We start from the raw sequence: 17,083 nt of genomic DNA on the forward strand, positions 1-17,083 counted from the left end.
TAAATTGAGAACACCCAGCAAAGATATTTTTTTGAAAATGTAGGAAAAAAGATAGCTATAGATAAAAAAATTATCTATTAAATCTCTCTGTTAAAATATCATAAGCTCCGTCACATATAAATGTTAGTTAAATGTAGTACAGGAAGATGTGAAGGAGCACGGTGGAAAAAATAATTTAACATTTGATTATTAGCTCGAGAATTATGAACTTTTAAATTTGGTAAGATGTACTGTGCAGGCTGATCTTCAACCTGCAAGAATGCAACCAAAAGCGTTAAAAATTTTACCTGATGAAAAAGCGATTTTTAATTTACCATCTAAACACAAATTGTATGCGAAAATTCAATTTTTTCAAATGTCGAGTATTTTTTAAGTAATATTTTTTTAACTTTAAATAATGTCTATTTATTCATTGCTGAAAAGTTTTTTTCACGACATTTTTATTTTAAATATTTATGCTTAATTTGACGTCGAAGGTAGCAAAAAATAATTGAATAAATAATTTAAAGAGATCAGAAGTAACATCTTAACATATAAAAAAATCAAATAAGTTAAAAAAAAATTTTTTATTTGAATTAATATAATGACTAAAGGTTAATATAAGTATCGTTAATGAGTAAAACTACTTTTTATTTTTCTTCTTATTTTGTTGCACATTCAGTTTTGGTAACTTTATGATTTTCGAGTTCCATTTGATTATTTTTCAAATCCAGGTACGTGGGTGGATCAACTATAAATGAGACTTTTTAAATAACTAAATATAAAAATATTTCTTTCAAAATATACAAAACTGTTATATTTCTATATAATTTCCGTAAAATTCTGCACAGTTTTTCCAACGTTTTGGACCCTGTGACATAGAAGGAAAAAGGCCGTGTAGTTAGCCAATTTCGCGCAAAATTTTCTACCTCTTCACTGGATGAAAATCTCCCTCCTCCCATGGCTTCTTCAAGGGACCCAAACAATTGATAGTCTTCAGGTGCCAGGTTCAGGCACCTGAATTTCAGGCACTTTATCGTATTGTCCTGTTGCAAGAGCATTTTGCGAATCAACACTTGACATGTTTTCAACTTCTTCATTGTCTTGTTTCAATAACTTGTGCCATTTGCCTGTTTTAAAAACCTTGGACATTTGCCTTTTTTAACTTAACTTAGAGGGAAAGGGATCTCTTGAATTATGCGCACTAGGACCAAATTGCTTCGAAGTGTTTTTTCATTTCAAAAGCTAACCAGCAAGTGTCTTACATAAAAAATTAAAATTACTGAAACCTTTCTCTGTTAGCGCAACAACATTTAATCCACAAATCGTCTTCTATAGGTAATATTTTGAGTTTGGACTATGTTCAGCGTAAGACGAGAAGCGTGTGGAAATTAACAACCCATTGGCGAGTTTCATACCTTGTTCACCTCAAAGAGAAACTGTTATATCCTAATTGTTAAGGGTAGGTCATGATGGCTCAGGAGATAGAGCGTTCGCCTCTTTGAGGTTGCCCAGGTTCGAATCCGAGCAACCACTGGGACTCGAATCTGGCAATTCTGTTTCCGATTCACACCAACCGCATCACTGACGAAAAATATCCTCAGTGGTAGATAGATCGTAGGTCAGAATCCCCTTGCATTCTGGCTAACCATGGATGGTTTTCGGGGATTTCTTTCCCATATACGAACTGCGGGTTAGTATCGTTAAAAAGTACTCCAGTCTGTTCGAATGCTAGATTCAGGAGTTCCTTTGTCTCTGGAATGAGTACAAAATCACAGGGTTATGAACCTAAGCATTGATACTCGTAAACTCATAATTGTGCCGGATGTTCAACGTTGGTCGTTATAAAATATTAATAGAAAATATAAGTCACGGGTCACCAAATACCAACTCATATGAGTCATCATTTGGGTGTCAACATTTATGTCGACGTTTAATTCACGAAAGCATTAAAGGTATTGGCGAATTTCAAATGTTTTATCGAAAATATTAAGAATGCGTTTTGGTATTCTTGAGTATTCTTCAGTATGTGAAGGGTTACCTGAGTCATGATTAGTACGTTTCATGATTGGGTTCCTAAAGTTTTTTAGTCAAGTTATATTCGAACTTTACATTGAAATTTTAGATTTCTTCATGTTTCCTTTTTTCTTAATGGGGGTAAAAATTTAACGATTACTTAATTCTTGTTAATCAAAGATTGCATAAAAAATAAATCACTCCAGCAACATCAAGTTGTAGGAAAAGAGGTCGTAGGGTTGTAAGGCTCAGCTATTTTGTTACCAACGGCGTGAGGGATCAGCATTGCGGTTAGCATCTTGCCTGCATTACTTCCCAGAAAGCTTGATGCCATCGGTTAGAATCTAATTAAGCTCCAAACCGCGACTAGGTATAGGATCACAATCATTTACAGTGAGAGCTCAGTGCATTACCCACTGTGTCGTCGTTGTTCGGTGATGAACAAATAGCTTCCGCTAACTTTTCTTCTTATTCACCTTATAACTTACGTAGAATTTAGCATAGTAAGACTATTTCGAAATTGAATGTTTGTGATAAGACTTTGGTTTGAATCTACAAAAAGAAATTTAAACTAGTTTCTAGTAGCTATGTATTACTTTTGCTAAGATTGAATCTCGTTATAGCTGATTAATATAAAGATAAATAAAAGGTAGAATTTTCAATATTTGGATAAAAATATTATTATAGGTAGTTTAAGACTAAACAGGGAGTCTCAAAGATAACGATATGAAATATCAGTTACGGAAAGAAAGAGACAATGATGTGTGTTTTTAGGCATTCTGCTTAAGAAACCAACACATTATTTTTTTCAAAATGCAAAAATAATTAATACATTCATTAGCAAATGACACTAACGTGAAAATATATAGAAATATTTTTTTTTTCTCCAACTCTCCAATGGACTTTCTTAAATTTCGATCAGATTGAAAAACGTTGTTGATGCCAGTGTAATTTTCTTTTCAAACTTTGTTTTACAGTTTTTCTTGGCAAACTGTGCTTCGTTTTGAGAAATAAAAAACTTTCATTAGCTTTGAAACTTTGAAGCAAAATAACTAGGGGATTTAAATGGAAGCAGCAAACCAAATGTTTCTAAGTCATTAAATTTTAATAAATTGTTTTTTCAAATGGCAGTCATATTTGGCATACCAAAGTTCTTTTCTTATTAATATATTAATAATCCGAAATCTTTTTTAATTGTTTGCATTTAATGATTCTCCAATGTTATCACAACAAGATACTTCAAATGGGAATATTTTTTACTTTCTTACAGCAAAATCAGTATTTATTGATCCATTATGTAAATTAATTTTATAATCTAGAATAAAAAACAATGACTGTTGTATAAATCTTAGGAAGTCCTTATGGGAATTATAACTGTAAGGGAAGCTTATAGAGTCGTTGAGATTTTTTAAATATTTTGCTGATGTAGAATAAGCTGTTTATAGGCCTATATCTAACTTCCTTTGATTAACATAAATTTAATTGACAACAAAAATTGACTTTCTAATGATTGCCTTCCTATTTGTAACTTATGGCACTTTGTTCTTTTTCTGAAAACAAATGTTTGTCACATTTTTTATGGCTCCTTTCGTATCCATGACAATAAAAAATTACGTTAAAATTTACCAGTTTAAAAATATTTTTTATGCTCCCTTGTGCAACAACTAGTGCTTGCGCTATTACTGCATTTATCTGTAAATGTTTATTTGCTAAAAACGCATACTTTGTAAGTCATTTCCTAAAGTCAAGGTTCCGATTTGCACAGTAACTAACCTAATCAATTTTCACATAGTTGCCAGATATTTTCTCCCGGAAAACCATCGCTTTCAAGTCAAGTCATCGACCAGCATATTGCAAAACTACGCCATCTTGCTTTCTATATTTTTCTTGGCATTTGCTGTTATAGCGAATCTGTTTTAAGTGATGGATCAAAACAATTAAGCAAACCGATATATTGAGCTTTTACAATATATCAGCTTGCATCTACTACAATGTATGTATCTATTCGCTGCAGTTACTACCCATTAAAGAAGAGCGGATAATTACTTATTCCTAGAGGATCAGTATTTTAAGAATAAAATTCTATTGTTTTTACATTTTTTTACTTGAAAACCTGTATTAATCATAACTGACCTCAGTGGTCCTTCTAACGAAGTAACCCAGGTTTGAATCCCAGCGATGGCTGGTCAATACGAATTATGCAACCAGCTCGCACCAACCACAGTGCTGACGTTAATTATTCTCATTTGTAGACTTATCATGGGTTTAAGTCCTTTTGCCTTTAGGCTAACCGTGTCATGTTTTCTTGGCTTTCCTCTCCATGTAATGCAAATTCGGATTAGTTCCGTGAAAAAATTCTCCTTGATGACAAATATGTCCCAATATTTTATCGCAGGAGTTCTCTTTTCTTCTGGATTAGATTCAAAATAACAAGGCTCCGAAGTTTAACATTGGTTGTCGTAAACTCAGGATTGGTTCGGCTGTTCAACGACGGTTATTAAATGTAAAATAAAATGGTATGACTTGATTTTTTGCTTCAGTTTATATCACCTTTCATAGATTAGCACTATCATTCATATTTAGCACAGGATTATCTATTCCGTTCTTATGCCATTGAACTCTTATCCACTTTTATGATGCGAATTAGATCAAAAATTTGATTTGAAAAGGAATTTAAAATCCCGTACTAGAAAAAAAATCAGAAATACACCTATTTTTAAATTAATCATTGTTATAAGATTTCATTTGTTTCGACTTAAATTTTTTATTTAAAAAAATTAGTAATATATCAGAATGCGCAGAAGGCAAATAAATACAATTACAGATGAAAACACTTTTAATATGAAAATATTACAGACATTCAATAAACTTCATGTATACAATAATAGTCATTGTATATTTATAATATGTACAAGAAAAGTTCTGAAGAACATTATTTTGAAACAGCATAGACAAACATAACATCACAATATGCAGAGTGTATTGATGTATTGTCCACACACATTTCGTCATTAGAAATGTATACAAAATAACAGCGCAAAACAGTAGGCGTTCAAAAACTTGAGTTACTATGTCTAATTGGGAATTAAAAAGAAGTTGAATTAAAATTGAATACACTCGTATTGATATGTACAATACTTTGAGAAAAATCACTAAAGAAGCTTACAGAAATTATTTCAAATTTCATAAGTAGATTACGGAATTATTTTAAACGCCGTCTTTATGCTGAATCAAATTGGATAAGATATTAAAAGAACTTCTGCAATAACTTTTCGAATTATATTTAAAATTAACTAGTAAACAGGGAAAGGGAAATAAATTATCGCTGTAGTAAATTGGTAGCATTGAAATATGTAGAACAAAATTATTCTAGGCATACTTTTATGCTCAAAAACAACTTAAAATACTCAATTTTTTCATTATATATCATAAAATTAGTTATGGCTGAGAAATATTGTAACTTTTTCACTGAAGTGTATAAAAATTTTGCTTCAATTCAGGATAAATGGGAAAGAATGTTTTATGTAAATGAAAGCTGATTCTTGAAACAAAAACGAATTTCAAGTTTTAGAATTTTCAGTGGCAAATATTCAATTGAAATCGTAAAGATAAAAACATGTACGGTTGTCTCAGGCATTCTTTTACATCTTCTAAATGTTTCAAGAAATTTAAAAAAATTCACATCATAAATTTGATGTTCTCGCCATCGTCTTTACTGCACTTTTCTTGCTCCTTGTTTTCTACTGTTGAACAGCAACCATTTTTGTGCAACTCTACCCATTTTCACTGTTTAATAACTCTCCGAGAGAACAGATTTTCCACGTTATTGGTTTGTGAAAACTTAGTAATCCTCAAAATAAATAAAATAGTGAGACCGTTCTCCCCTCTTGATTTTCAATTATAATTGAGAATCGTATTGATGTATTTGATTATTATATACCTACCTACTGATTGAAAAAAGTTATTAACTGTTTGAAGTTTTAAAATACCGTTAGATAAAGAAAGGTCGACATCATGTCTTTAATTAAGAGTGTTTTTTTTCTATTTTAATCAATAATTTAAAAATTTGATACGAATAGTTTGATTTTAATACCTCATGTTTTTCTAAATGTTTAGTCAAGGAAATTATTTTAGTAAACAAGAAAGATATGAATGCTATCAAAAATTAAATTTACGAGATATGCAGTTTTTTATATTATAATTAATAATCGTTAGAACAAAACTATGAATTGTAGATAGGAATTAACGATTATTCCCCTGTTTATAACATTGAAACAGACATGTCTTCAAATAGGATTCCTTCAATTGTTTTTTGTTTTAATTATATTAGAAAGAATCTTTTTTAGTACGGTTGTGTTAAATTGTTGTTTCCAAAAAGTGCTGTTCCCAACAGGTAAAATTTCCATTTTTAAACAATTCTAATCAGTTAATCAGAAAATGAAAGTAAAATGTCCCATTTTTAGTCAGAAATCTTAACTCTCCTTAAATAGCTCGTTTTGAAAAAGAAAAAATAAGAAAAAATTAAAGGAAAAAACAAAAATAGCTGCAACATTTTGATTCAGCATAAGAAAAATAAATCAAATCATGAGCAGATATTTCTACAGCTAAAAGGATGAAAAGCATCCAAAATATTTGGCACAAAAATATATATTGGCGAAGGAAACGTAGAATAATTCTGGAGTTATAAATGCGTAATGTTAACCAAGCAATTGGTCAATTATGCATTCGCTTTCAGCTTTGTTGTAGAGATTGGTTTAATAGAGAAAAATATTTTTTTTTATTTCAAAATGTAGAATGAACTATCTAAACATCTAGCATTATATCTAGAAGTTTATTTTCTACTATAATTTAAGAATGAATATTTCTTAAAACATTAAACGTTGGAATTTTTGAAGTTTCCTTTTTTCGTAGAAACGCTTAAAAAGAAAAGTAGTGTAATTGAAATTAAACTTTAATGCAAGTCTTTCCTCTCAAAATATCTATTCCACATTTTGTAGATTGATAACAAAATTTCTAGATTATAAATTTTTCATTTTTATCTCTTAAAATTGATTAGCAAGCTCATTTGGTCATTGTCATCTCAATAAGCAAGTACTTTTTGCAATAAGTAATCGAAGATAACAAAGATTTCATTTAAAAAATATTTCACTCTTCCATGTAAATAATTGTCCCAATCATTTAAAATCAAGTGATATATTAAAATTTATAATCTTCCTTAGAGTTATAGATTTTTTTAATGTATATCTACCATGTTATTTTATTAATAACATGAACTAAATATATAAAGCTTTACATTTTTTCATCTATAAATTACATTTGCTACGCTATTTTGTACTTATTAACATTCATATAAATATTTTAAAATTTTTAACTTTTATGAATAAGCATTCAAAATTGAAAAATTTCATAAGAAAATTAAAATAAACTTAAACATTTTTAGTTTCTATATTTATAGCAGCTATGTTTATTACTACTCTGATAACACTTTGAAATAGATATTACTTTGTAATAAAAAAACACCAAATGAGTTAAAAGTAATATAAAAGTAAGTCGTAAGATTCTGTTATCTTTAATATTACTTTTTACTTAATGCATTTCATACAACAATGTTTAAATTTAAATTTTAGTGAATTTAACAATCTTACTTTTTCTAACACATACTTTGAGATATGTTTAGCAAAAACAGTGTAATACAAATGCATAAATATATATAGTTTTTTCACTCAATCGTGTCGGCACAATTATTGATTTAAAAGATGGATACGAAATATAAATACAACAAACATGTGTACCACACAATTCTTATAGACATTCATATAAATCGCTTTTATTTCACATTCAACAATACATAACACTGTTATTTGACATCAATCATACTTGCCGAACGCAACACTAATCAAGAGGTACTTTTTATTTCATGTACATGATGAAAAAATATTTTAATAATGTCGATTTTATTTTACCTTATTTTAAATAACATTAGTTTTTTTTATAATTAGTTTGGGTATAACTAGTAGGGATAATTTTTTCTCAAAAACGAAACAGTTATATTTTAAAAGTATAAATAATTTGAATGAAGATGAAATTATTAGAAAGAAATGATTTGAATGAAGTTGAAATTATTAGAAAGAAATAATTTTAAACTAAGTAGTAATTATTTATCAAATGTTTTTTAGAAATGTAGAAAATATGCAATTGCTTCTATAGAGACGAGATAAATCAATTACTGGTTTTGCAAACAAGTTTTGATGTTATTTGAATTTTATTTAAATTATTTAAACTAAAATTAATAAAGAATAAATTTTATTTAATGAAGTAATTTAGTTACGAGTATAATTAAGTTAATAGACGAAATAAATTTAAATTCATATTGAACCGCACACTAAATTAACTATGCTCAAAAATAAACTAAACATTAAATTAACAAGTAAGTTCCTTGTTAATAAATAAGGTTTTGCAGCAGCTCTATTACTTTTGAAAATTTTTACTTTCAAAGTTATATTTTGCTTCGATTAATGATTTCATAATATTCAGTAAGAAAACCAATTGAAACAATAAACCATAACTAAAAACTAGAAAGAGTCAATAAGTGTTATTTAAATAATTGCAATTGCTTTTCTATCATCTGAAATTATATTCGTGTGCACTAACTCTAACCTAAAAATAACATAAAGACAAAATATAGTTTAAAAAACATAATGCAAAAAATTTATTAATCAAAAAGAAAGTTATTAGTTTTTTAAAATTTTTGAAGGTCTCAAAATATTTTTTATGGATTAAACTGCATATTTTTCAATTCATAATTTGATTTTTTAATGAGCAAGTATTCGGATCAATATATTTTTTTACAATATCACATATGTTTCCTTCAAACCTCTGTTTTAATATTCATTTCGTGTTAATTAAGAATAAAGATAGTTTTCCGTAATAGTTAAACTTCATTTCTATGGACAAACACACATTTGACTAGATTTTATAGATTTAAAGGCGAGTATAACATTGACATATAAAGAATACTTCGTATATAAACATATGCTGAGGATTATTATTAAAGCAAACAGATGAAATCCACAGCGAATTTGTGTAAAAAGGTATTTTATGCAAGTTGAAAAGTTTGTGCATAGTTTTGAAAGCTGCAGCTGTTACAAAAATGGCTTTGGGACATAAAAATAAAATTTTTGTTAAGTTTACTGAAATTTTAGCAGAAATGTTCTAAGCACATTTATCAATTACTTAAGTGTTAAAATTTTTTAAAATAAATATTAGCTGAAAAACTTAAAAAAAGAATGAAGCTAAAAAACGTGAAAAAAGCATAGCACAAATTATGCAGCGTAAGCATACACAGTTTGGGTTCTACAATTAAGAACCATCTTTAGTTCTTCCTCATAGAACCGAAATCTTTCAACAATGCCACAATAGTACTAAATGTGGCATTGTTTATGTTCTTTTCACGTTGCTTAGTATTAAATCACATGTAGCTACAAAGTTAACCCTTTATTTACTTTGATTTACATAACATAAATTTAGTTGTTAAAAAAAAGGAATAAAATGGCTTTTATTTTTCGAAAAATAGAAGAAGGAAATAATATAAAAATTTGATTTCGTCAAAAGTTTCTACCTCCAAGAAATTTAAGATAAAAGAAATATGACAGAACATATTTATTACAATGACTCATTTGATTTGATTGAAATGGTAAAACGCAATTTATATTTTGTAAGAAGGCAAAATAACAAAAATTGTATCTGCTTCAAATAAAAATTTAATTTCGTATTTGTTTGTTAGAATAATGATAAATTTTATAATTAACATTTTCTGAAAAAAATGTGATTTTTTAAAAAAATTTAAATTGAAGATGGGGGGGGGATAATAGCCCAGATTCTTTTCAAAAAATTGACATTTTTGTATGAAGCTGTTCCTCATTATTGTTTTCAGTTCATAAACTTTAGATTTTTGGGAATTTTAATAGTTATAACATAATATACAAAAATATCCTATTTCAATAAATGACTGTATTTTTAATTCAACTATCTCCTAAGCAATTTGAAAGTTTTACTTATCGTTATGGGGTCCTTTAAATTAATTTTCTTTCATTTTTGTTTGATTTAGATAAAACCAAAATGTAATTCAAACATAGAAAATCATGTAGCTTCTACTCTTAAATTATTTTATATCATATAGCATGAAATTCTGAAGCATTTTTGATCATAAAATATTTAGAATTTGTTGCATAAATATAAAATTATTTTTAAGTAAAAAAGAGAAAATATAAAAGTAGCAAAAAATGAGTTTTATAAGTTTGTTATTATAAATTTCAAAGCTATTCTCAGCTGTGCTTAATAAATAGTGTAATAAAATATTTCATTATAATGATCAAAATTTAAATTTTTGTAGCAGCTGCAGCCAAGTGCTACATTATGATAATTTGCAGCAAAAATGGACAGAAAGACTTTAATGGAGATATATTTCTCCGATATTATATTACCGTAATATAAGAAAAATAGCATCTGTTAGGACAATATAGTTTAAACATATTAACCATACAATTATAAATGCTAGAAGCTTTTACGTTTTATTTTAAGAGTAAACTTGGATGATTAAGTTTAAAACAAATAAAACTTTTTAATTGTTAACTTTGTGATTTTTTATTTTGAGTTGACAATCCTTAAAAATATATATCTCCCCAAGATAAGTTCTTCTTATTATAAGATAGCCCACTTTATAAACTCCTATAAAATTAACTCAAATTTTGTATTTTGCGTTGTAGTATTAACACTTTGCTGACCGATAACTTCATACAGAAAATAGGTCATATTAACGACTATTATTTTGCAATTGAATATAGAAGTAATGTTAAAAATTCTAAACATTGTCTTCTGCCCAAACTTTGTTGACCGATTACGAGTTGCTTCTTATTGGTCAAAGCGTTCAGACATGTAAAGAATAAAATTAGTTAAGTCAATTCTTCTATTTGATATTTCTTTCGAAATTGTATGAATATGTTTCTCGAAACAATATTTATAGTTGAATGCACTCGTTTGTTAGGGTAACAATTGCAATATATAATAGATTCAATGCATTTAATTAGAAATCTCATTCACTTTGGTATCGTGAAACAATCTTTAAGTTACGATATTCTTACTATTCATTATAATAAGTCATTAGCAAAATGAAAATAAAAAGTATTTTTCTTAAAATTTCTTCATAATAAATCAGTAACATAGAAAGATTTTTTTATTTAGTTAAAATGTGCCCGATTATCAATTCTCTTATAAAGTTCATATATTCTGTCCATTTTTACTACAAATGTTTAGAACGATGATAAATATGAATAAACATTTAGACAAACACGGAACGAAGTTATTTTTTGTTGAAGTTTTTTCGTCATTTTTCTTGAAATGCTGCAGGATCTTGCTCGGCCACAACAAAAGGACTTGGGGGCGGCGTTGAGCCGAGGCTTTTGCCCAGTCCAGAATCTGAGCTAGCAGAATGGATATGATCTCTGTTCAATCCCCTGGTAGGGGAGGGCTGCCGATGAAAGGGCAGTTGCGGCAAAGGAGATGAAGAAGCACTCCTGCTTGGTCTGGCAGCAGCTTCCGCTCTCAATCTATTACTTTCCCCAGAGTGATGGTCAACCTGCAATAAATAATCTACATTGTCACTTCTAATTATGCTTCATATATTCATATATTAATAAGGTTCCACAATAGACGAGGGTGCCACCCGGCCTGTGTAGGGGGCAGGGAACTGTCCTTGCATCAGAAAGGTCCTGGGTTCGAATCCCGGGCAAGACATGGATGTTTCTTTCTCTCTCTGCGTGTTCTGTGTCCTTTCTCCTTTGTGTGTGAATGTGACCCGCCCTATAAACGGGTTGTGGTTGTGTGAATGGCGTGGCAGGAGTCAAATTCCTGGCCTTAGATGGCGCCACTGAAAAACAGGAACAATCGCTCCCCCACTGCCTAAACAGGCATACGACAAAAAAAATAGACCAGGGTGCACAGGAACATTCGCTTTTTTAATGGGAAATTAGCAAGTTGCAAAGTAGGGTTTAATTATTCATTTTTAAAAATGATGGTAGCACAGTTACATACGATAGCACAGTGCTCTTAATTTTCAGTCAAATATTGAACGTATTGTTCAATATTTGATTGAAATTATTCTGAAATTGAATTAGCAATAAAAGTAATTGAAATTATTATCATAATTATAATTAAAGTTACATGCGCAATTACAATTAAAAAATTTATATTTCAAAAATTCAAAAAAATTTGAGTGATAATTAAAATAATTTGAGTAACCAATTTTGTTAATACAAGCACGGAAAAGACAAAACTAACAGGATGAAGTGCATGTAATGACGATATTGCCAACATTATTGATTAGTTTAGAAAAATAAGAGGAATTGTACCAAATCTTTTGAGCAATTGCAATAACGATAATATTTATTTTCCAATGCCGGATTCCACCCGGATATTGACTTTTGTCATTCGGATATCAGAACAGCAGACATGTTACCACTTCCTCGTGGACCCCATAGTAAGTGAGCCAACGTTTCTCCTGCCGAAAGCAGGACAGATAGTACAGGGATGAGAAGAAAAGAAAACTCATGTCTTATCCGGGGTTTGAACCAAAGACCTTTCTGACTTGAGGTCAGCTCCCGGATCATCATACAGACAGGCCGACCCAACTTTTATATTCGACAAAAAAGAAAACATGTAACATTTTTCCCTTTCGAGATTAATTTGTAATTGTTCTAGTTCCTCAAATTTCATTAACTTCAAATTTTACCCTACGTAAGTCACTTTTGACAATGATCACTTCTGAATTATATGATATTAGTACTCTATATTGTAAATTAATTTAGCATTAACTTCCCAAAACTAGTTAAGATATAAACTATTTTTTTTCTCAATTTTGAACCAGCTTTTAAATATTAATTAATGAGTTCGACTTGTCTCAAAATCTTAAGTAGCCGGCCAGGGGACCAAACGATTAGCTTGCCAGACCTGCGAAGCCAATTGCTGCGGGTTCGAATCCCGCTCAGGGCATGGATGTTTCTCTGTGTGCTGTCCTCTGTTGTGTGTGATTGTGGCCCAACCTATAAACGAATATCTGTGGCAGTGGGGTCATGTTACTCGCCTTCGTGACTTTGATCACAAGGTGCTCACCAGACAACGCAAAATGAACAACACCAGTGGCATCTTTCATGGCAAAGAACGATAATTTCAGTGCCGGCCGTTAAAAAAAATCCAAAACTTTGGTTTGATGAAATTGAGGTGTTCTTGTGTCCTTTTATCTTCGTACTTTGATTGGACTCAGACTTAGCTTTAAGCACCTTTCTTAATATCTCTTAGGATTTGTAGCAATGGTTAAATTGGAAACAGCATAGGTGATTACAGCGCCTGCTCCTTTATTCAACTTTAATTCAATTATATTCATCCAATTTTAAATAATATATTTATTATCTTTTATATATGTAATCAGGAACAAAAGTTGAAATTTTCAAAAATAATACAAGTTATTTTTTTCCTATTTCATTAAATTAGTTAAAATGAGTTTTTTTCAAAATGTTAAAATTTCAGCAGCGAGATTTTGATTTAACCAATAGAACTCTAAGATTCAAATTTTTTTCCCGAAAAAGCATTAAACATTTATGAGCTATTTTATTATTTCGGCTATTGCTATTAAATAAAAAAATATTTATCTATAGAAAGAAAAATAATATATATACAAAAATCAGTTTGATTTGTTAAAAATCTGTAAATATGATAAAGAGACATGCTTTTAATTTTAATCTAGATGGTCTGTTTTTTACTATTAAAACGATAAAATCAAGATTTACTCAAAATACGGAATGAAATCATGTAACTTTATAGGCTCAAAGGATCTAGTTTGATTCAATCAAATTGAAACCTTAATAGATTCAAACGATTGAAAGTGAGATTGAATAACATAATTTTAGCATAAACAAATAGCATGTCTATATTTTTTAATAGAAAACACGAAAAGATAATAAAATTTGAGGCAGTGAGCAATGGCAAACTGAGAAATGAGGCAGTGTCTGTGCTCGCATAAGCAATTAAAACTTAACGAACTAGTAATAAATTGTTGAAATGTATGTTAAACTACCACAGTTATTACTTTGTTTTACTAAATAACTTATGACCGGTTGATATTTAGTCGAGTGTGTAGAATTTTGTTCTACTGCATATGAGCTTAAACGTTTTAAATATGGGTAATGCTCTGCTAATCAAACTTAAAATGCAATTTTTGAGAATAAAAATCGTACAAATTAAAAAAATCTTTTAAATTAAAGTCTTGATAGTACAAAAGTTTGTGAATGGGTGGATATATCGAAAGCAATGATAATTAAAAATGCATTTAAGTGAATGCTAACGAAGATACTGAACAAAAGAAACAGATTTACGAAAATTTCAAACTTAACTGGAAAATATGAAGTTTTGTTGCGTCCAAAACGCGCGCAATGTTAGTGTACGCAATAAGTTGAAAATTTTGCTTTGACTGGTTTAAATGTTTTTGGACAGGAAAGGATCCACTAATGGCAAACTACTCACAAAATTACTCTAAACAAATTTCACGATTGGTACCACCATCAAGCAAGGGAGTTGCTGTTGAAAATTACTATTAGATATTGAAGAAGTAGCTTGAATTTTCAAGAAGAAACATAATTCACAAATATTAAGGGAAATTAAAAACTGTTTTAATCTTGTACCGCGCATGTATTAAAAATGAGAGTCATTTGAATTTCAATTGATTTTAAAAGATGCACTTATTAATTCCAGCAGCTTTAACAAAAAAGTTGAAACCATATTGTGGCTAAATAATGCTTGGGGATGAATAATGGATTTTTTTTCTATGTTTTATTTTATGCTTCCTAACACCAAATTATTTGAACTAACTTAGCTTATATTTAAATTCTCTATAATATATTTACAAAAATAAAATTACCTTCGTCGTTTCTGACATTTTGAGCTTCTCTTTTATTCCTCACAGCAAAATTCATTAATTTTATTTAGATACATCCTTACATAGAAACAAATTTTCCGTAACGAGTTTTTCAAAAAAATCCTAATGAATAAAAAAATTTAAAATCTAAAGCATGTGGGTAAGTTTGTATAAAATGTCTCTGCCATGCATATGTTTCAATAATATTGATCAAAAACAAATAGGTTAATGTCAAAGAAAGCCAGAAGTGAACTTGCGATGATTAAATATTTACAAAAAACATTCCTACATAATCAATTAGTGCTAAGAGTTCTTTTCCAATACACTAATATTTTGAATTTATTAGTGGAAAAAATTTAAAATGGTGCACATCACTTTAATGTATGCCTTTGAAAAATAAACATGCACTAACAATCTGAAAAAAGCTTTAGCCTTAGTACGTGTTCAACCGAAAGAAAATATTAACCCATTACACATTCTATGTTCTTTTCTTAATTTACAATACACACTTTCTTTAATCTACGTCTACAAAGTATCGAAGATGGAAATAATATTCACCTAAAAATTAATACCAAACTGGATGCTATACCTGTGCGTCCGGGGTGAGGTAAGTGAGACCTGAAGAAGTGGCATTGAGCATTGAATTGGTAGTTGGGGTTGATGGAGTTGGAACTCTTCTCTCACTGGGTGAGCTTCCAGTTAGAGACGTGTATGAAATGCGAAAGATTCTGAACGGCTTCACTCCATCAAATGGATATGGAGCGTAGCCACCCATAGCTGCAAAAAAGAAAGAGCTTCGTTATTGTAAATAATACTTAAGATGTAATTCTTATTTCTAACAAGTTGTGTTTTCTTTTAAAATTTTTCTTTTCTTTCATTCGTCGACAAAAAATAAAGTGTTTATGAGGCTGTTTTGAGGTTGACAGGTGTAAAAAAAAACACTTGAGGTGTAGAAAATGAAGTTATGTGTTGCACCAAAAATGACCTCCATAATCCTAAATTTCAACCTCATTTACACCTCATAAAATCAAACCTATATATAATTCAATAATATTTTTAGTTGAAATCTGGGAATATTCGCATTTCAAAGATAGTTATTTGATTGAACTGCAAAAAGAAAAAAAAAATGCAAATCTCAAAAACAACTTTAAGCCGGTTGTTCCAAGATAGATTTTTTCAACCTCAAAACAACCTAGTGTGACTAAATTAGCTTTATACACCTTGATTCCTGTTCACCAATGATACCAGGGAAGGTGCCCTGGTTGTGCTTTATCACTCAAGTTTTGTAGGCGGGACAGCCATCAGGCTTATCAGTTTGAATTTGAGACCTGTCTAATTCTAATATGAAAAGGGTTTTCCCAAACTGTGATATACTAGATTATCTGGGGCTTTCCAGAGAAGATCTTTTCACAAACTCGATTCTTAGAGGGACCATCAGACTTTCTTACTGTGACAGACTTCATAGACCTGATTTAGCGTTAATAAACAACGGAGATATGCATCAACAACACCTTGATTATAAACGTTGGGAGGTTGTTTTCTTATAGTAGTTATTGAACTCAACTTCAAATAAATCTAAAGTTCACCCTAACATCTCAAATAAGTCTCAAAAACACCGTTAATTGTTATAAGGTATAAAATGCAGAGTGAAATTCGGCAAATGATCCAGAGAGTATTTAAAAGGTCAGGGAAATACAGGACTATAACTTCTTGAAGAGCATAAGCTGAGGCAAAATGAACATCTCTTTATGTTTTTTGATCTATCAGCAAAAATTTGTTAGGGCAAAATTGACATCGGTTAAACGTTGGAGCTTTCTCGTTCAGTTAATTTCATATTTTGTATTGCTTAAGTTGCAATGCAATTACAATATCATGAGAATAGTATTAAACCAGATAGTTCTAAAACACCAGTTTCTAGAGTATAAACGTTTTTTTCCTATTTTGAGGGATATATAACCTGCCTAATAACGATATTCCTACTGAAAAAAGACTGGAAGAAAACCTACTGGAAATATTTTTTTTAAATCTTAACAGGGATCTGCTTAGAAGAAATTTGGGTCCGTTAACGGACCCTTCACAAAATATCTTTTCATAAAAACGGACTTGATGACCTAAAAAATCTCA

The 17,083-nt window shown here is 29.6% G+C and overlaps 1 protein-coding gene across 12 annotated transcripts in view; it reads right to left on the minus strand.

The window, feature by feature from the left end:
- Positions 1-8,740: 8,740 nt before the first annotated feature.
- LOC107436145 (GTPase-activating Rap/Ran-GAP domain-like protein 3) overlaps positions 8,741-17,083 on the minus strand; it is a 563,687-nt gene continuing 555,344 nt past the window's right edge. For 9 of the 12 annotated variants that reach the window (XM_071179212.1, XM_071179217.1, XM_016047730.3 and 6 more), the window contains 2 exons: positions 15,549-15,736; positions 8,741-11,629 (listed from right to left, as the gene is read on the minus strand). In XM_071179212.1, the coding sequence (XP_071035313.1) occupies positions 11,378-11,629; positions 15,549-15,736 (440 nt within the window). In that variant the 3' untranslated portion in view covers positions 8,741-11,377. Of the gene's footprint in view, positions 11,630-15,517; positions 15,737-17,083 lie in introns of all 12 variants that reach the window. The other 3 variants (XM_071179226.1, XM_071179231.1, XM_016047735.4) reach the window with 1 other exon arrangement.

This window comes from Parasteatoda tepidariorum, chromosome 1 (genome assembly GCF_043381705.1).
Source record: "Parasteatoda tepidariorum isolate YZ-2023 chromosome 1, CAS_Ptep_4.0, whole genome shotgun sequence".
Classification (NCBI taxonomy): domain Eukaryota; kingdom Metazoa; phylum Arthropoda; class Arachnida; order Araneae; family Theridiidae; genus Parasteatoda; species Parasteatoda tepidariorum.